Source organism: Centroberyx gerrardi, chromosome 18, assembly GCF_048128805.1.
Source record: "Centroberyx gerrardi isolate f3 chromosome 18, fCenGer3.hap1.cur.20231027, whole genome shotgun sequence".
NCBI lineage: Eukaryota > Metazoa > Chordata > Actinopteri > Beryciformes > Berycidae > Centroberyx > Centroberyx gerrardi.
Genome location: NC_136014.1, coordinates 3,282,607 through 3,305,054, shown reverse-complemented (window position 1 = coordinate 3,305,054; position 22,448 = coordinate 3,282,607). Strand labels below are relative to the sequence as shown.

General features: G+C 40.2%; 1 protein-coding gene across 1 annotated transcript in view; it reads right to left on the bottom strand.

Annotated features, from left to right (window-relative positions):
* Positions 1-22,448, bottom strand: part of tbc1d32 (TBC1 domain family, member 32) — a 107,982-nt gene that overhangs the window by 23,248 nt on the left and 62,286 nt on the right. The window contains exons 26-28 of the mRNA XM_078289717.1: positions 18,633-18,716; positions 6,959-7,028; positions 4,777-4,892 (exon numbers count right to left, since the gene is read on the bottom strand). Of these exons, the coding sequence (XP_078145843.1) occupies positions 4,777-4,892; positions 6,959-7,028; positions 18,633-18,716 (270 nt within the window). The remainder of the gene's footprint in view (positions 1-4,776; positions 4,893-6,958; positions 7,029-18,632; positions 18,717-22,448) is intronic.

Genomic DNA, 22,448 nt, shown 5'->3' with positions numbered 1-22,448 from the left:
AAATGACAGTTGTCAGGGCATAAAACCAATGATCTGCCATTGTTAGACTCGATAGTCTAACAATGGCATAGCAAATAAAAATTTTAAATCGAAAATCGAATCGAATTGTGACCTTAAAATCGAAAGTCAAATCGAATCATGGATTTGGAGAATCGTGACACCCCTAATAGTTAGTTTCCTTTTTTAATTAGCAATTCATTATTTATGGAGCTGTACATCAGTGCGACATAAAACATTTGGAAACATAACAAATATTTCCGCTGGCAACAGCAGGTGGTAGTGAATGTTTCCTACAACAGAACAGATTGTCATAGGGAAACAGAATAATATACTTCAAAGCTGAGATTCAGTGGTGTTTGCCTTTAAAAGAGTTTGAACTCATCCTTTTCAGATGTCTTCAGAGGCAACCGAGTCCTTGTGTTGTGTTAAATAAAGCTCAACAAAAGCTAATACCACTTTACTGCCAAGTGACAGTGGAAAATGTCAACCATCAAGTGAGCAAAGCTTTGACAGCCAATTAACTCAATACAATGAGCATTATGTTATGTCTGAAGACAGCTTCCTACAGTCAAGACTAGCTACATCCAATTCTCTATGCCTACTATCATTCTGGGAATTTGAGAAAAAAAAAAAAAGAAAAGTCTGCAACATACTGGTTCTAGTAGGCTGCTATGAAAATGATATAATATTAATAATACTTTATTTATATAGCACTTTTTCAAAGAAAAATGTTACAAAGTGCTTCACACAACCAAAATATAGCCTATATCCTAAAATAATGTCAGTCTATAGAAATGTGACCAAATTCATATCCAAACAAAACATGTCTAAGTTTATTAAATAACTGTGCCAGTTTTGTGCAATCAGCTAATCAATCAAACAAACAATCGTCTGAAACCAAGATGTGATCAATCCCAAACAGGCTCGAAGGAAACACCTGAGACCACAGAAATATGGGCTGAAGACCAGTGTGGATCAAATAATACAGGTCTAAGATGCAGATGAATAATTAGTATGGCCCAAAGCATCAATGAAAGACACTGTTGGGAAATATAGTTTTCAAGTTCATTTGTTTTATATTGAGTTAATGGGACACTAAGGATTCAAAACAAAACATAGTATGATAGGTAAATGTCTAATGAGCTCAAGAACAGAGGCAAAATCTTTTTGGAGGCATCAGTTACACCTAAGTTATGGACAAAATATAGTTCAGATAGTGTACTTTTTGAGTGAAATGCCCCAGTATGAAGCCATTTATATATACTGTATCTGGTATGAGCAGCCATAAGTATGAATCCTGTAAGAAATTCAATCAATATGATCCACCGATTACAGGCCGTCCCTGGCAGCAGCTGTGGAGCAAACAGCTCTACAGTGGTAGGGCATGGTACATGTGAACGCCACGGTATGCCAGCAACAAAGAGAATAAAAGATAATACAAGTACAAACACCCACTGAGGTTCCTAACACAGACTCCAAAGTTTCTAACTAAGGGCATGTTCAACACCAAGCATGTTTGGAGTGGTTTATTTGAACTCTGGAGCGTTTACTCCTTTAGTTTGGTGTGTTTGTCCAGGTGAGACCAATGCCACCAAAGTCTCAGTCCTTTTCCAAGAGAACTGTGGTGCGGCTCATTAGGAGTGAGAACGTAATCAGAACCAACTACGGGAAAACGGCGCCGAACCATGGATCCCAGGCCATGGACGTTTCTCCTTTTCATGTCTTTCTGCTGAGGCGCTGCTTGCAAGGCTGTTTTCACACTTGGTACGTTTGCTTGTGTCAGAACCCGAGTTTGATTGTTCCCAAGCCCCCCGCCGGCGCTGCTCTGGTTTCACCCTGTGTTCTTATTCTGCCGAACCGCAGTGCGTTTGCGTTAAACATGCGTCATCAACATGAGTCCGTCCGATGCACTTTATCGGTGAAAATGCCCCAAATGGAGAACAATGTGCGCCTCGCATTCTTTGCAATGATTTTATTTGGTGTCACTACCAAAACGTGCACAACAGTGGGCGACACTTGTGCATGTGTGCCTCACACGCAGTCCTGCTCGCACAAGGTTTTTTGAGAAGACAGGCAGTAGATATCAGCTTTTTTGTTGCTTTACTTGCAGTGCATCAGCACCTTTAACTATTTGTTAAAGGTGCTTTTGTTTAGGATGACTGCACACAAAGATTTAATTTGCAACTTGCCCTTGGAACATTCATTGGATAAAATTTAACAAAACGCTTTAGAATCTCAGAAATTATTCAGGCTATCTCACTTTTTTACCAGTAAGGAATCACTGAAAGAAGTTCTTGTATCAAAGATAAGTTTTATATCAAAGGATGACTTTCTTCATGAAAAGTACTTTCTACTCAATTCACCGACAAGCCACTCTCCATTTGTATTTTTTCATCTTGGTAGCCACACTAGAGCGCTAGGAAACGCTGGAAACTTTGCACGAACACTTGTTATGGCCATGTCTGCATCACGTATGAATTCAATGTTCATGGTGTGTTGTCTTCCTATTCCTATAAATTTGTTCTTGTGCAGTCTGCGCCCTGATGGTCATGTGTACAACTGATGGCACCGATTACAGAAAGCAACATGATGGAATCTGTCCGTGATCATGCATCTTTGTGCATCAGTGTCCGTCAATATATTGCCATTAAGAACTGTACTAGGCAGCAAGAGACAGAGGATTCAGATTTTCCCACAACATCCCTGGACACCCTTTGAAAGGAACTCGTCGGCTGTGTGATCTGGCTCCGCAAATCATTGTTCAAATGACACCGGAGCTCAATGACCGTCTGTTAAACACAGCACATTTACAATGATTTCTTGGCACCCTCCGTGCACCCTGGTAGTGTTATCTCTTTTGATGATCCCTTAAAAACTTGAGCACATAAATGGGAGGACACGTGTTGATTGCTTAGCCGCGGAGAGTTGTTGTGACTCATCAATTCATATCCTATCTGATGCATTTGGCATCTATTAGAATGCAGATTTCTTGTTTTACATCTGGAAACCATTCTGTTCCTGTTCAGAGCAAACAGGTGGTTAATTTGTTCGATTTGAAATGTGTTCAGCGAAACAGCAATTTGCCGTCACAGGGCGCAGCCCTTTCATTATTGTCACATTTGCCAACAAAGAGTGAAGGAGCTTTGCCAGGCTTTCTGTCTCACACATGGCTCTTGCGTCAGCCAGGTTAGTGTAGAGGCGGTGAGGGGAATGCTAAACAAAGCATGAACAAACCATGGCAATGACAAGGTAGTGGTTTGCTTACCATTAGGGCAACCGTCATTAACAAATACATGCATCCACTTAAAAAACGCTAAATGCTCTTTCAACATGATTGACAGACAAGCTTCATCCATTTGTAATATACTCAGTAAAGACAGTGAGTTGAATGATAAAGAATTATGAATAAAGCATGGACCTCAGGGAGAGAAGCCATTTTGATTCACTGTCACTCAATGACTACTGAAGGAAACTGGAGCATGTACTAATGTACGCGTACCCAAAAAACATACAAGGTAATTTGGATACTAGCATTCTAAACAACATATCATTGCTGTCGTGTGACATTCTAACATTATATAACATTATATATGTTATGCACCCTATACTTGGCCAAGGTTTCTGCATGAATATCCTCACCACCCCCTGGGACACCTTCATCCATAACAGACACATTTTATGTGTGAGACGTAAATCCGTGTGCAACTAATGTACTATTTGATGGCTCAAGGTAAAAGATCTTCACATCCAGCTACTTCATATCAGCCCAAATGTCAGCGTGTTCTCACTAATACTGCGCTGTGAGAGAAAATGTCAGTCCATTTTATTTTTGTGAAGAACACTTGCGCAGTGGTAAAAAAGCCCCTTATCTCCACGCTGTGTTTTCATGTACGATTGTCTGCATACAAAAGAAACTTTCTGAGGGAGAGAAGAGGCATATCAGTTGCTGTATGGGACAAAAGAAGCCTGGACTATTTGGTGAAACGCAGATGAAGTCAGATAATTTGTATTGTGCTGATCTGACAGAGACGGATATTATCTGTCCCTCCGTGGCTCTTTCAGAGTGAGAATAGTGGAGCTATCACCCTGACTCTGCAGATAGCGCGCGCGTGCACACACACACACACACACACACACACACACTTTTGTGTGTGTGTGTCTCTAAAAACCCTGTAACTTTGTGACAAGTTTGTTAAAAGCCATTCATGGGGAAATTTGACTTGACTACAGACAGAGAGAGATGGAGAGATGGACTATATCTGTATAAGTGTAAATATATATCAAAATGTGTGTGCATGCATGACTGTAGGCTAATGCATCTCTCTCTGTGTGTGTGTATATGTGTATGCGTGTATGTGCTTGTATGTACAATGGCTATGTAAAGCATTCACCCCCCTTGACTTTTTGCACATTTTCTTGTACTACAATAACAGTACAAACTTTTTGGTCTAAAATGTAATTTCTCTTTTCTATCAAAGTAGAATGAAAGTTCAATAATTTCAGGTGAAAGTATAACATTCCAGACTGCCAAGTTATTGCAAACTAGATTTCTCTATTATTGGAGTTATGTATTTTCACATGAATTTCCACTTTGATAGAAAAGAGCACTTTGCATAGCAGGGTTCCCACTGGAAAATTCCATCAGGGCCGCGATGGGAACCCTAGCATAGATTTTAGAAAACAAATCCCAAATGAATGGATTTTGAACTAATGTAGCTCAAGAATATATGTGCCTATATTGTATTTGAGTGCAGATGTGTGTTGCGGTAAGGATACTGAGCTCCGAGGCGTTGTTGGCTCTCTGCGTGGAGAGGAAGAGTTGAAGGTGTTTCAGCAGCAGCGTCAGGTCCTGCACGGCATCTTCTTTGAGTAGCTTCAGGTAGCTGCCGTACCTGTAGATAAGAGAAAACAGACACATGCTGTATATCTCAGTCCTCTATAGCTGTACGCATGATGAACAGACTAGATCTGCAAAGCACAGAAGGAGGTAGTGACGGTAGACGGATTACAGACAGACTGCGCACAGCTCACAATAAGCGAGTCAACAGGGCTTTAACGGTAATGACAAAAACAATAGACAATGTGCAAATCAAAACAATTTGGTTTAACGGCGGACTGAAATTACCCCGGTGAGTGTCGTCTTTAAGACTGAGGTCGGGGTTTACACATTGCCCCAAAGACAACACTTCTAATTGAGTTCTTGGCGAGTTTAACTATGTTCTTGATCGTTCCTCATAAAAAGCAGCTGATAACTAAGAATCAGTGTTGTGGAGGCCAGTTTGCTTCATGTGTAATTTAGGCCTCTATTGGAGACAAAGGAGGAGACAGAGTTGGGAGAAAGTTATTTGTCATTTTCTAGCTTCTGCTTATGAATTTCAGCGCTAATTTACAATGTGCACTGGCTGTCATCCTGGATATAACACGCTGAGAGATGCAGCAATAATGAGCCTTGTTTTATTCCCATGCAAATACCCAGCGGTACTCATGAACATTATATTGAGTTTCATTTTGGCAGTGTGAATATTGCTGAACAACTCGGTAAATCTGACACTTGTAAGTCGAGTCCTGATTCTAAATTCCCGTCAAATGTCCAACACTTTTTATCCTATAGGACACAGCGCTCTGTGGACAACGCTTACACATTAGTATGTTCAAAAATGCAAACATGGCGCTTAGCAGAGTCTTTTTATGCATGCTCTGAAACTTTTCAGCTGAAAAGCTCCCTTTAGGGGAGCTGTAGAGAATAGTGATATACCGGCTATGTAATGTAGCAGCGGGGTGTCATTAAGAGAAGAAACGAGCAGCATGAGAACAGTAACGCAACTCTGAAGGCTCCGCTTATGGGAGAAATAAAAAATGGACCAAGCAAAATGCACGTTGTGTAATGTAACAAGAGGGCATCATTAGGGTCAGAACGGAACAGCAGGAGAACGCTAATACACCTCAGCCAGGTGTGGAGCTCCCATTCTAGGAGCAGAAGGAATAGTAATGTTCCTGTGTAACATAGAATTAGTGGTGTCATTAAGGGCAGAAAGTGCTGGGTGGCGGCGGCAGGAGCCTGCAGGTAAGAGAAGCAGGCTGGTGAAGTGCAGCGTGGTTTTCCTGTGCCATGCTCAGCAGCTGCCCTCGCACAAGGCTCTTAGAGTAAAAATCCCCCCCTTGGATCCTCTTACATTGTTTAATATCGATTTGTTTAATGCATTCCAGGAATTATTTTGTAATGAAGTGCTGTAATTTACTTTGTTGTCCGCTTTCCCTCGACCGTCCTCGTCGATTTCTACTTCAGTTGGCGGAATCCTACGTTTCCCAGAATGCTTTTTGACAACCCCCAGGGAAGGGCTGTGAACTCGTTGCTTTCAATCAAAGATGGGCGTATGGGTGTATATATCTAGCCAGCCATATTGCGGCCAAGCCCTTTACTCAAAACACAACACGTCTTGTGGCTGCATTGCATTCTGGTCTATTGAGGCGACTGTCAGTGGAGAAATTGGTCTCTCTCCTCTTCTACGATGGATTTCTCCCTGTATCATTGTTGAACGTCTCTTGGTGCAAAATGGCAGCTCTAGAAAGAAGCCCTTGCTCTTTGATTCTGAGGGACTGACACCAAAACCTGATGTTTACTGTTGTAGTTTTAGATTGCTGGAACATTTTCTGCTATCTAACTCCATTGTAGCTGCTGGAAATATCTCAACGCTGTCAACATTTGGCCAGTTATCTGTGGGAATAAGAAAAATACACCACCAAACAACAAAATGGGCCCAAAAGGATTAGGGTGGATTTTTCCTCTAACCCGCAACTACTAAAGTGGAGCGAACGGTGCAGTGGGTATGAATAGAAGTCGTGAGTTTGCACTGGGAAGGTTCTACCTCCCCGGTTTGCTGCTGTAAGCAAGAAATGTTCTTAGTCAGCATGCCTGATTAAATAGGGGTTTACGAGCTGTAGAGAAACACTAACATACCTGAGACAGGTGTGGATTCCCAGCTGTTGAATAGATGGCAGTGCAGCACTCTTCACACTCCTCTCCTCTGCTGTAAAAACAAGGCGATTAAAGAGGAGAGGTGGTTATTACCAGCAAGGCGATACGACCGGAGAAGGAGGTTTTCCACCAAAACACTCCCCAGACGTCACTAACGGGGCTCATTATGAGTGCGGAGAACGGCACGACCATGACAACACATGACGACTTGCTGCTTTCGAGGCGCTGCAGACGAGATGCTGCATCGAGGTAATTTCAAAGTCGCCGGTTTTACAACTCTCGTGCATTTCATTTAGGTGTTTGAGAGGCGGCGTGGTATCAAGGTGACTTGGGAGATTCCATGAACACTCAGCCATGGGTAATTTCAGAGCAGTTATCAGGATGACATTTTGAGGGTGAGCGGTGGTGTCAGGGTTCACGTTTTCAGCAGTTTTTGAAAATTCGGATTATTGTGAGACGCAGCCATTGCAGTGTCTCAGTAATTTCAGGACACAGTCACAATGCTGCAGCGGGGTAGTTACAGATCCATACGCCACTGCTTTGTACAGTCTGAATGAAGCAATGACTGATCTTTTCTTTGGTGAGGTGCTTCCATTACCTCCTGGCGTTGGGGAAAAGAGATTCTTATTACATTCGCGCTAATGGATCCCCCGCTTCCGATGCTTTGTTGTAAGATGATGAGAAGATTTCAACAATTAATATGAGAAACATTATCCAGACGTCGACGCTGGCAAGCCAAACTTCAAATCCAATTTACAAACTAATGTTGCAGAAATGTGTGATTGAAATGATAATAAAGTAGCCATAATCTACATCTCAAAGTGATAATTCAACATTGTTGCCGTGGAGAGATCAGAGCGGAGCAATGCGGATTAATCACAGACCCTCAAATCTTGTATTAATTGAGGGAAAAGAGTTTTTGATGAGGGGTGTGAAGCAGTTCCAAGACAACTACTGCTGCATCTTCTCTCTCACCCTCTCCCCTCTCGTATTAGCATCTCTAAAAACCTCTTGCTGATGGCAATTACTGTCTAATGGAGATGAATGCTCTCTTGTTGCATCCATTCCCTCCGTCCCCATCTCTCTCTCCTCCCGTCTCTCCAGCATTATGCCTCTGGTGTCTATTTTTCAGCTTGTAATGACTGTAATCATCGGCATTGCACTTTTGTTGTAAAATAACTGTTTAAAGATGCCACATGTAATGTATCTCTGGAATTAGTTGCGATCCTTTTCTTAATCGCTACGCAGCAGCTGTCACGGTTATGAAGAGTAGCACCAATGATCTGCTTCTTGCTCCCGGTTGATCCAGTTGAGGAGTTGTTGAAGCTTAATTTGAAACAAAATCCTTTGTCGTTTGTGACAAATTACAAATCGAAAGGTGCAACTTTGAGAAAGTTCAGTAGGAGGACGTTGATATTGCTGTGAAAACCTTGTCTCTCTGACTGAAGGATTGGTCTTCTATAGCTTGAGAACATTCTACGACCCTTGGTGCGTATGAAACCTTTTCAAAGCCATTGGAAAAACTCAAATATACATGGGCACAAAGCTAAAAACAAGGCAGCTTTTCTTAGTTTCTGAAAAGTTGACATGGTTTCCACCCAACCGCAGTGGTATGGAGGTGACAGACAACATTTTCAACATCACTATCTTGCAATTGTCCCATTTTACCTTCCGTTCAAAGTTTTTGGCCTGATTCGGCTAAAATGTTGAAGTCCTGCTGAAGAGCTACCCATTGTTCCTTTTCTTTACCCACTCAGTCGTAATTTGCCAAACCAATTTGACTTTGGACGGAAGATGGCTCCTCCCTTTAAAGCAGAATGCGGTGACAAAATCAATATTTTAATGAAGATTCAGTTGAGATTGTGTGTAGATCCTCCTCTGAGCTGTTACGATGTAATTGTCAGATAAATGGCGCCCCCTCTTTGTTTCCCAGTCGCCCATTTTCAATAGGGTTCTGAAATAAATGGGATTGCTGGATGGCTGCCGTGAAGAGTCAGGAGCATGAAGGGTGAGGAGATACAGCTCAGAACGGTGAGCTGACAGAGGTTAATGCTTGGCAAATGAGTCCACTCTCTCCATACAATGAGGGCACTCAAGTAGGGCAGAGTGGCGAGAGACTCTAGTCAACGTCAATCAACCACACAGATGTGCACACACATCCACACACACACACACACACACACACACACACACAGGCAGCAGGCAGATGAGAATTCTACAAGAGCTCTGACAGCTGCCTGGTCTCCTCACTGGCTGTTTGGTGGAAGGAATATCAGAGGGCAGCATGGACAGAAACAGACAGGGCAGTGTGTGTGTGTGTGTGTGTATGTGCATATGATATAGAAAGAGCAAGAGTGAGCCTTTGCTTTAAAGCAATGGAGAGAGGAAGAAGGCTATTGTAGCAGTTTCTTTACTGTGATTATCGGTATGATGCTGATGCAATAGGTGTGAGGCACAGCCCTTTCCAGGTCCTTTCACCGTCATTTCAACATTTGGGATTGAAACTGTCAATAGCTGATATTTTGTGCTAATATTCAATATCTTTAAATCTGACTGTTTTCACATGTTGAAAAACAATTACAAAAATTACAAGTATTCAGTGTTTCCCGCAGCATTTTATTCTTGGCAGGGTAAAAAAGCATTTAGACCATGGGACACTAAAACTATACATCAACTTAAATGTAATAAAACATTAATGTATACGTGTGTGGAATCTGCTGAAAATGTCTCATCAGAATCAATTCAGGTTAAGGGCTTCCCATAGACAACCAGTGCAGTATTGATTCTACAATAAATATGTAATCAGTCAAGCTGCATTATATCCATCATATCAGAGGGGGATGGTACTGACTGGTTGATATCCAATTTTTAATAAAAGTTAATCTCATTCAAACAATTTAGACGACTTAGTAACTCTTATTGTCTGAATGGCAAATTGAGATGAAGTCATTTGAACAACTAATTCGGCACTTAATGACTTATGGATAGGACTTGTATGCAGCATTTCCAAGTATATACAGACATCAGAACTGAAAAAAAAACACTTGTTTCTATATGAGGCTGGTCAGAAAGGTTATTACAAATATGCTAATGTTGATTTAACCTGGTGTGGAGAAAAGTTAGAAGCACTGGACAATATTCCCACAGTACATATGTGGGAGGAATATTCCCCTTAATCTGTGATGTGAACTACTGTATGTTAATGGAAATATGTAAATTAATATGGCAAATTTCGCAATGTGAAGTCGGAAGAAAAAGCGAATGCCCTAAAAGAGGCAAAAATCAACAACTTTGAAGTGAGTGAACTTGGATAAATAAATCATCAAAACAAACACTCTGCATTAACATTCGGCGTCAGCGTGGCCTCAGAGGATCCATCCATCTGTGTTGATAAGAGTTACAGAGACAGCGCTGATAAAAGACTTTCAATTCACCGTGGGGAAGTCCTTCAAGAAGAAAGTGAGCTGACAAGTCTTTCTGCTTATTCTACAAAATAGTAATAAATAAATGCATACCGAACTATTCGCTATTATTGTTTTTGACAGATACTGCTTTTATTAGCTGTTTACTTGCTGCATGATTGACTAACTAGTCGCAATTATTCATAACCTGCTGATCACATATAGTATCTTCTGTCCAACTCCTTTGTCACTACATACAATGGATATCAAAAGTCTGCACACCGTTTCAAATGTTCTAGTTCTTATTGCCTTTAAACCTGAAATAAAAACCCTTTATAAAACTATTTTACTTTAATTTGGATACAGCAACCAGCAAAATGAAGGTATACAGGGTTCTTGCACCATTTTTAAAGTCAAATTCAATGCTTTTTAAGACCTTTTTAAGATCTCAACAAATATAATTTAAGACCCAAAAAATTTCGAAACACTTTCTTTGATAGAAAAGAGACAATTTATTGAGCCCTACTTTGGAAAACAAAACTTAACTTTTCCTTTCTTTTGTTCAGTGCTGAGAATACTGTCAATTCAAACTTTTCCATTCAAACCATTAACCAATCAGAGAACAGTTCAAGCATATTAATAAGATTAATAATAAAAGTCCTCAAAACAGCCAGTCCCAAGCCAAAAAGTAACAACAAATAACAACAACAACAATAATAATAATAATAATAATAATAATAGTAAACATAACGTAAAACTTCTATTAATGGCGGAGTCTCTCATTGTCTAATACTAAGTTAATCAAACAAATACACGCTATTAGACGTTTTACGGTAGGCCACTGTGCGTGACAATTTTCTCATCAGCCTTAAACGCACCATCTGCAAATTTAATACCTACAGCAAATTTACGGTAAATTTAAGACAATTTATGACCTTAATTTCCCTGATTTTATTTTAAGACCTTTAAAGACTTTTTAAGGAGCCGCGAGAACCCTGGTATAAACACTGATTTCTGACAATGTATTAAAAATACAAAATGCGCAAAGTGTGCACACTCGCTATAACTGGGTGTTGTAATTTTATTTTGATTTCACTAATCACATTCCAAAGCATGCGCAGAGCTATTTGTCGTCACCTGAAATCAGTGATTATAATTAGATCAATTACATCCGAGATGCCACTGAAGGTTTCTTGGTTGCAGCATGCGCAACAAGGAGATCACAACACAAGATCTTTGAGATGTTATTGATCAAAAGCTCCTCTTAGAAGAGGATATTAAAAAAAAAATAATTCAAAGACCTTAAATATATCCAGGCCATGATCTGCGTTATCTATGGCAATAACCGATTGGTCAAAATATTACCCTTTGAATAGGTTCAAAGGAGGAAGCGCAGCATTTTGGAAATTTTATAACTACAGCCAATGGTGTCAAGCTAACTGGCTAAACTCAAAGATAAATTTTACATTTGCTTTCTGTTGTGTTGATTCAAACAACTGTTCTTAATACAGCCATTTTTGCAGTGGAATTATCATATATCGTCATGCCCAAAATATCCCTAAGTTTTAACTTTTGACATCAGCAATAGAGGGAAGAAAGTGTTAAAAAAAAAAAAAAATGCCACGAGTGCTGGCATCATGCCGCCTCCAAAATCTCCCGTTTTCAGAAGCGATAAGAAAGAAAGAGGCAAAGAAAAGGGAGATAGTTTTTCTTTTTACTTTTCAGAGACTATAGAATATGTTGACATTCTGTTGTTTCAGTTGAATTTTAGCTTCGTTCTCACTAAGCCAAAATGTTCCGGCGGATTCAAATGGCGCCGACCCCTTCTGACATTTTCCTCAGAGGTGAAAGAAGCCTCTCAGCGGCAACATGATTTATCGCCTACATCACATTAACAACTATTCATTAACTTACGCTAGATAAACGCCCGTCGCCTTGCTCATCGCTCATATCTCAGCATCTGAACTTTTTTTTGTAGGCTTATTATACACTTGCATTAACATAAGAAATGCTTGTTGTATTGTCTCTTAAAAATATCTGCCTGTAAAACTGCAAATCCACGCCCTCCCCGGCCTGACACTTCATCTCCCTCTCCTCAAACAGTGTTCATATCCAGCAAATGTCTTTTCTGGTCTTTCAAAATTTGGCAAATGGGTAAAAAGACACTTGACTGTGACATCTGGAGAAAATTAAGGCTATTCAAATCCACTTTTCCCAGGGCTTTAACCATTAAGACAACTCGGTCTTAATGACACACTGACCTATTGGCAAACCTGTGACAACAGAGTGGGCAAAGCTCCATCGCTGTGTCAAGGTTACAGAGATAATGACACATTTATACAAGGGAGAATCCATACTATTGTAACCAAACAGTTTCCCTCTGTCATTACCATTGCTGCATTTCAGAATGATTGGAAGATACCAAGGTGTGATTGGTTGAAGAAAACACTAAAATTTCTTTGTATTTCTCTGGCGGAACCACTGTGTTCCTGTTCTCTCTCTCTCTTCCCTTCATCACACACTTGATTTATGGCATATATTTTAGCATCCTTTGTATGAACTGTGCCAATATATCAACAACCCTCTTTTACTGTCTCTCTTAGATACCAGCCCCATTCTACCCAAACCAAGAAATATGGAGATTTACAGAGACTGTACTGCTGTGACCAGAGTGGGAAGAGCAACTGAGTCCATCAGTGAGTTCACACTTGCAGGAAACTGTACAAGTGTGGCCAGTGTGACTCAGCTGATATACCTTAACGCAGGAGAGAAAGCCAAACACCCTTCTGATCTGTCTGGGAGCAGCTTTCCTATTGTTAGTGCGCTCAAGGTAATTTAAAGATATACCGGCTCATGCAGGCAGCAGAGGTCAGACTATTGAAAGGAAAACTACATTCTTTTTAAGTCAAGCGATTTTGGCGACCCATCACACCATCCACAAAATCGTTTTTGCATCAACTTAATATCTTTTTGCACATAGAGAGTCGTGTGCCTGTTATTTGCCCATACTAGATAGGTGAGCATTCAAGTTAAAACAAATAGCAATTTTACTGTTCCATCATTTCTCATAACTCAAGTCTGTGGTAACTACGTTGAAGCTGCTTTATTAGTGGCTTGTTATTTATAATGTGTATATTTTAGTGACATATTCACCTCAGGTAATGTAAGAATCCCAGCCTGGCACAAAATATTTATGAATGTGTACTTTGTTACTCTGTTCGACTATGTACAGGCTTACTGTTTATACAATTTCACTAGTAATTTTTACCATATGGATAGTCTGGTTGATTTACAGACTGATTAAAGGTCCCATATTCTCCATTTTCCAGTGTTTTATTTTATGTCTTGAGGTCCATTCAAAGCTGTGTGTGTAGTGTCATGTACCAAAAAAACTCTCAATCCATTTTTACACGTTCATTTTCCAGCATTTCTTCAGCCTTACTAAGAACAGGCTGTTTCTGTCGCTGTGTCTTTAAGGCTCATTAATATTAACGACCCTCTGTTCTGATTGGCTAACGGTTTCAAGAGTGAAACGTGAGACACCGCAGCCCGGCGGCTACAGGTAGGGAAAACTCTCCGGTAATAAACAATGACAACCGCTCAACCGCTTTGAAAAAACACTTTGTTAGTCTATTATTTCTTACAAAAATGATAATGAGCGAACCTTTGTGACGCCACAAAGTTACGGAAGTCCAAACGGCTCGTTTAGAGGCTCGCTTTTCTAATATGGATTGTGTGGATTTAGTTGGCGACCGTGCGTTTCGATACTTTCACCATGTTTAGATAGACCATCCAACTCCTTTATAATCAAAGAGGCAAGGGAAATCCCGTTTTACACGATATGGGACCTTTAAAAGTGTGTGACCTTTTGGCTTTTGACCTATATGCTGCTAACGCATGGTTAACACTTGCATAAAGGAAGTGACTCGACAAGGAGACAGAAACCTCTGAGATCTATCAAGACTGGTGGGAGCAAGGAGCTCTGGTCGCTCGGGTAGATTTCATCAAGAACGGCACATTTCCACTTGACAAACTCTGGATCCCTGAAGTGTGCGGAGTGAAGAGTTTCATTACAGACGTGCTCGCACAGGAGCCGTCTTTACCGGCTTGACACGCGAGCGAGAGGCTTGGCTGCGTGTCAAAATGACCACGTGAAAGAAGACTGGAAAACACACTCGGTTGAAGATTGAATTTTCTGTGCAGGCCAGTTTGTAAAAGTCACCGAGTACACTGTGGCACACGGTAGCCCTGCAGCACTGATGAAAGAGCGCCGTGGCACTGAGGGGGAATCCAAACTTCAAGGAGAAAGCAAGATAACGGCGAAAGACTTCCTGCTTATTAAGAACTTCACAAAGGTGCTTTCTCAACTTTCATTCTTATACTATCTTTATTCATTAATGCGCACATTTAGCCGCTGACAGAAGATACCCGAAAGCCAATTTGTATGACAAATTCCCTAAGGCCTTCATCTCCTCATGCCGTAGAAATAGTGCCTTTATTGAATTTTATGAACTTGTGACTAATTTCAATTTTACCTGCTCCTACCATTCTGGATTCTATACCTGCTTTTAAGCTGAAAGAAAAAAAAACCTAACAAATCCTCTCTGCTCTGGTAAACTGAGAATATTCGTGCCTTAAAGAGAAACTGTAGGAAAGCAGAGAGGAAATGGAAAGCCTCTAAACTCCGTGTCAACCTTGATTTATTAAAAGATTGTGTGCGAAAACATAATCCGTAAGTTAAAAATGCAAGAGTACCATTTTTCTCAGACCTCGGTGAAAAGAATTGCCAAAATTCAAGGAAACACATTTCTTAAACGCATACTGAAATGAAAAATGACTTTTTCGCCCTTTTAGCTCATTCTATAGTATCATACCATACACCTATTTGACAATTCATGGCCTAAAAAAAAGACAACATTTTCATATTTTTATATTTTCTATCAAAATCTCATTACTTTTACCTCCTGGATAACAGAAAACCTTCAGTGGTGACATCATCGTGTACCAGGAGGCATGAGTAAAAATCCCAACCAATGAAACATCACAGATTTTTGAACAGTCCCGCCCCTCCACCCTTCCCATCAAATAAAACTGCCTTTTCTTTCCCTATCTGATATCTCATAGGTTTACGCTTTTGAATGATCCCTCTCTGCGTTATGTCCCGCCCCAATATGACAATATGTCACATTAACAGTAGCCAACCAATTAGTTACTTTTATGAGCAATAATAATCTCTTTGATCTGCTTTTAGAGCTCCTCAAAGCACTAAAGCCCTTCTCAGTCTATGTTTTTTTTTTATTTATTGCTTTCATCTTTATTTATACTGTAAAGCACTTTGTAATTTTGATAAATGTTCTGGAGATAAAAAAAGAAAATTATCATCATCATGGATAATCAATGCCAGATGATTGTCGGCATAGAAACCAAAACACTTGACCTGGGTATATGTAGGGGTGGATATGACTGTTGATGATGTCTGCTCCTTACTGAGCACTATTAATTATAGATAACAAAGCCATCAGAGGAAAAGACAGGCGATGGGAAGGGAGGAGGCCAGATCCATCAGTTTGCCTCTTTATTTTGAAGTGAAAACCACCGCTGAATAAATTGTATCACCCCGCGGGGAGCTGGATTCACTCCAAACACTCATAAAAAGGAAGGATGAGCATTAACGGGCTTTTGTATAATAGATGTGACCATCACGGGCTACCTAAGAGATTAGTCTATTTTTATAATTAATTTTCTTAGTTGGAAGCAAAGGTCTGTGCTGATATTCCTCTTAAGACCGGAGTTTTGCCGTCCTTGGTTAGAATTCATTATACAGGTATACTCACAAAAACAAGGGTCCCAAATGGTTCATGTGGTAGGTGGGTTGTGCAGTTCTTCCGAAATCATTTTATTGTTGGTGAAAACTTTTTGGAGAGAGATTTTTGGGATTTCTGAAAGATTGCAGGGTCAGAAAGGTTAAGTGAGCAAAAGGTGATAATTTGATGATCTTACCTTTGCTCGTTTTCTGTTTGATTTCAGTGGTTCAAGATCACATTGATATGAGAAAGAGACTAGCTGGTTAATAAAACACTGGGCATGTTGTTTGATCACTTTATCACAACAGATTGAAAAGCTAAGCTGCACTCTAATTCCACCAGTATAGCTTCTCCAGTATGTATAAAAAACTGAAACTGGCTGAATGTGCTGCTAAATGTCCTGTCTGGCTAAGTTGCCAAATGCATCTAAAGTGGGAATCATAAGGTCCTAGGCTGCACCCCGGCTTGCAAAATTGATGTCACACAACATAATTTACTTGAACAACTCAAAGCTAAACAAAACACTTCTAGGTCCTGAAGTGTTTTGGGTCAAAAGACTTGCGGAAAACTTGATGAAAAAATAGGTTGCAGTGTGCAAAGAGAGAGTCATGCAGGCTCTTTTACCCAGACCCTCTGAAACGGGGTTCTATATTGCCCCAGTATAGGTTTCCCTAAAACCTTGCATCTCCAACATGTAAACTTTTCATGAACTACAAAGAACAGCCTTGTTTCTAGCTTGACCACCACACATTTTTGAGTTAACTAATTGGTTTTGAATCTGTTGCAGAATTTTCTCAAGGTTACAAGGTGACGATATGCTCCTACATTTAAGAACATAGAACTTTCAAGAGCACAAGTGCTGATATTTAGCACTTACATTCATGGTAGGTAGCAGTTAAATGATATGAAGTCTCAAATTATAACCTGCCTCTCACTGGCAGTATGCCCATTAAAAACGGAGGTTGCAAATGGCCCCTCAGATTTTTGATATCTAACTCCCCTTGCATCTAAAATTTTTTATTTTTTTATTTTTTTTAAATCGCTTTTCATTTGCATATTTGCACAAATGATGACTGCAGATTAAATGAGTCAAACAAGCTTTAATTGTGACACATCAGTGAAACGCCCTACCCCTGCTGGTTCCATCCACAGGTGTGCACCACAGAGAATAGCAAGACAGGTAAGTTTAGCTTGGAGGGAAAATCCTTGCACAGTGGCAATGCAATCAAGACTAATTAGAAGCATGGGGATTTATTGCTACATCTTAGCAGTCACAGAGGCACAATATTGTTGCTGCTGGAGTCCGCTGACTGCTTGCTGTAGGTATTGCAAGTTGTGTAAAGTCAAACGAGTCACATTTTGAAAAAGTGTGAAAAATAAGAGTAATAATAATACATTTCTGCTATTAACACTTGCTTACCTTGAGGAAAATGTACAGTTTGCTGGATTGCTGGCTATCCGCTAATTAGTACTTTCTGGCTGCCATCAGTCTGATCAGGTTGTTTAGCCCGCTGGCTACCAGGATAGCCAGCCAGCTGTGATCTTCCACTCATTTCATATGGGGAGCATATCAACAATTTTTAACCTAAGGTGAACAACTGTTCTGAAAATGATAAGAAACTTCTGCACGTCACACTTAAAGGGGCAGCACTCAAAATGTGAGAGCATTATATTGTACTCATGATTCTGTATTTTGTTGCAAATACAGTCTACCAATCTACCACCACTATCTTGTGCCTAACAGGCAACATAGGCTATGCACTGACCTAATGCTATTAACTATTTCAGGTTTTCGGAAAGGGATTTAGGTCAGTGATTCTCAACCTTTTTCATATCAAGGACCCCTAATTTAGTCCACATTAGGGCCATGGACCCCCATTTTAATGAGATTTTGTCTCACGGACCCAAATCTGAGAATATTTTTATTGTTAGATATGATTTTGTCTAGAATTCCATGACTATCTGTATTGTAGGTAGAGAGATAACAGAGAAACTATGATCAAAATAGTCATTCTTCTACATTCTCTAATTGTGTACTTCTTGTAAAGGTGAAGTTCAACAAGTCATCAATTTGCTGGGGACCCCCTGGAACCCGCTCAAAGACCCCTGGTGGTCCCCGGACCCCACGTTGAGAACCACTGATTTAGGTAACTGTGCTCCTAAAGTCTGATGCATGCTCAACTTGGACCCCTGCTAGAATACACTGTAGATATACACATAGGTTGAAGCCAGAGAAGAGTTAAATCCGCCTTTTACCCAAAGATTATTTTCATGGCATTTCTGTTACCCAGGAGAGCACAGTGAGAAGTAGCAGGAAACACAGGAGATGACAAAAGCCATATTTCTGTCACAAGTGCATCGGATCTGGCTTACCACAGAGTGCCCCATGGTTACTCTCCTTTGTTTAGGGTGTCAAGAATAAAACCCGGTGTGTTGCTCCGCTCTACTGACCTTTGTACGGAGCGGGAGAGAAGAAGCGCTCTGTGGCAGAGTTGGATAGATGGGCCACCACCTTCTCCAGAAGGTCAGCCAGCACTGAGGGGAAAAAGACACACGCAAAGGTTATACAGGTACGGCTATGATAAAGTTCAGGTTCAAAGAAAATACAATTTACAAACTCCAACACCTCAAGTTTTTAATTTTCGAGTTTAGAACTACTTTTAGGGTAAATACTGTTCTGTATGCTATCTAACATCCCATTTACATAGTATGTGGTTTTTGACTTTGTGGTTTGTTTTGACTTGAAGACTATGCTTTTTAGCCTTTGTAGTTGAAATATGTTGCTAGGCCATATGCTCATTCATAGCACCGTCTTCCATCATTGATGGTTAAAAAAAAAAAAAAAAAAAAAAAATTGAGCAGTTGAAAATGCAAGTGTGTGTGTGTGTGTGTGTGTGTTTTTGGGGGGTGTTCAAAAGTCACTTTTGAAAGCCAGAAATCTCAGCACCCGGCCAAGTCATCAATCAACAACCCTATCAACAGCTTAAGCTTTAGTTCTACTGGAAATCCAAATTGATTATACCTTTATCAGTTACTTGAAGCATTTCCTTTAATAAGTACTTATTGGACAAGTACATTTCTGGGGTCTTTATCCATATTTTGATTTGGAATTGTGCTTTCAAATCATCAAATGCGTCATGGAAGATGCAAAAACGAACAAGAACGCATTGAGAAATTGAGAAAGACCCCTTCTCTACATATGTACCCTTTCATCGCACACTCACAGGTACTATACCACTGCAAAGGAATACTGCTATCATTACTTCACTATACTCTTAAGGAGCATTCTACCCAAAGCACTCCTCAATACTATTTTGGCTTCGAATTGGAGGTGCTTCAGTTCCCCAGAGAGGTTGTCACGGTGGTTTTCAGTTTATTAGACATTGGAATGGAACACTTTCTTTTGATGTGAATTTTCCATAAAACTCCGTTCGCTCTTCCAAGTACATAAAACAGCTTGCTAACTTGGCAACTTTATTATCCCAAATGTATCCCTCTCTGCGCTCCTAGACAATGCATATTTTTCATCTGTGTTATTTCATTCAGATGTAATTAACGCAGCAACGATTCAGGTCAGAAATATTTTCTTTGCATACGAATATCATACCTAAGCTAAAATCTTGGGAAGCATGACATGACTGATTGCCACTGTTAGTTACTTTTTAATACAGACAGAATATACAGTATATGAACATCAACAATGTCTGTCTTTTATATAATGAATAGCAGTACCGAGCTTAATTCCCCTGGGTTCGCCCATGTGCGCACTGAAAGGCCAATATGTTAAGTACCTGCATCTTTTTTATAGTCCACTCCCACCACTGCAGACACTTAATTGAATCCATTCAAATAGCAATTTGATGCATATTTAGTTCATGTGTAATTGGCGGTCACTGGCCATTGACTTCCTACTTCCATTTGCATTGGCATTTCAACTCAACAGTTCATACCAATGAGCTATTGTATATCACATAATATCAACCATGTTAAAGAGGCACGTGTCACGCACTGGAAATCAAACCTTCATGCTTTCACTGTGCGTCAGAACAAGTTCCATGGTCTGAACTATATTGCAGAAGTTGTAAAACACATCCAGACTTCAGTGCTAATACAGATAAAAGCAGCACAGTAGGTCTCTGTGCGTCTACTCACACACACTCACACGCAGGTAATCAGACATCTTGAAGGGTTTTCCATACATGAAGAGAGAAGGAGCACGTTGCTGAGCGACATCAAAGGTCCTCAATCCTCGGTGTCACACCGCTGCTGCTTTGTTATCAGATGAAACGTGTGCCTATGTGTTCGTTTCCAGCTTAGCACTTCACACAGAACCAGCTCTCCTCCTCCATAACTAAAAAGTCAACATAAAAACTCCTGTATGCAATGCTGAGTGAAATAGGCCTACGATTAAGTCGTGTTCATGCTAACGCTGAACGTGCGATGAACCAGTGATTGCTTCTGTGAAGAGTGATCACTGCTACACAGCACAGTGGAGCCAAATGAACACTTACTGCAATAGGCCATTAGATTAGATCATAAGTTCTTCCGTGAAAAGCTGCTATGATTCAAAATTCAGCTCTGTGAATCTGCGCACGTTACGAACGCATTTCAGGCTTTCATTAACATGCTGCAGAAGGAGAGCGATTGAACAAGCAATAAGCCGGCAGAGTCGCAAGCGGTTAAACATACAATCAGTGTTTTGATGAAGAGATAGTTTCCTGACTCGCAGCAGAATAGAACCCTGTGGAAGACACAAGTGCTAATCATGGCTTCTTCATGTGAAGAGCCAGACATAGGAAGTGGAACTAGGTTCAGCCTGTAAATGCTTCCATTTCCTTTAGTGAAATGCAGGGTTTTTCAAGGTTAAAGAAGTGACGAGTGAAGAGGCGAGCGGAACATCCAGTAAATCCTAATCATGTCTTCTACTGTATGAAAAGCCTTTAATGAGTGCCACAGTGGAGAGATGACGCTTTTAGAGTTCAACAGCTGACTGATGAAAGGAGCCAATCACTGTGCAGCATATATGCATTAATGGCAAGCTCGTCTGACTTCATTCATTTGGATGTTTTGTTCTTTCTTCAATCCTAGCTATTTACTCCTAACAGGGAAATTAGCCATCAATGCCAATTCATAGTGGTTGTTAACAGGTATCAGTGATTGATACACTTTGTTCTTGAAGGTTAACTAATATGAGAATATGAGAATATGACTAACTTTGTTTTCTTGGTGAGTAGAAAACTCAATATGAATCTATCTACAAATATCTATATATTTGTGGCCTATCAGCAGACAGAAGAAGAGGCAAGCAATCCATTATGGTAGGAAATACATGTGACATCATGGGAATACTATGAATATAATTAGTATGACCTACCAGCTCCTGGTTCATGTATTTATTTATGTGATTTCTCCTCCACTCTTTCTCCTCCACTCATTCCTCTCTTATCCCTCTCCCATTTCTTCTCAATTCCACACCATGACTTCTCAGGTCCATCGAGGAACCTGAGTTTGGTGATCTTGACTTTTCAGTATTGTCTCTAAAGGGCATCTATCTGCAACCCTCATGAAATATATGCCCTGTGAAAAATTCACCACCAGCATCCTGAAGCTGCATTTCTCTGATTTAACTAGCAGCACTCTTACACTGTGGGGAAACCTGCATCCTTCTCCTGCCAGGCAGAATAGATTTGACCTCCATGCATGTTTAGAACAGAGATATCCGCAAGAGGAGGGTTTGAAGCTTGCCACTATGCGGGCAAGTTTCTAGGAATAGGTTTTTTTGCGGTTTGGAGTTGCCCTTTTCATATTAGACTGTACAGAAATACTGTATGTGCAGAGACCTAGCTCAAAACTTCTCAATTCCAATTCTTCTCTTCAGACAACCTGAAGAGCTGAGGCAGACACAAATGATAACCAAAATATAAAACTTTGCTATATCTATCTGCTGGAATAAAATGAGTTACAGAGTGGCCAGTTTTAACAGATATATGAACTGCCTACACTCTACAACTGGATGCTGCATTCACAAAAGTGAATCAATTGGATAAATATTTTCCAATCCATTGTAAAAGAATATATGCTCAGATGTTTGGACATTTAAAACCTTTCCCTTAGAAGCAATTACAATGAGCCATAACTTCAGCTTAAAGAATGAATATATATTTATATTATTCATGATGGGCAACCATGTTTGGCTTGTATGCAGAGGAAAAATATGTTTGTATTTTCTATTTTGAACATAACTAGTACATGTTATAGGGTGATCAG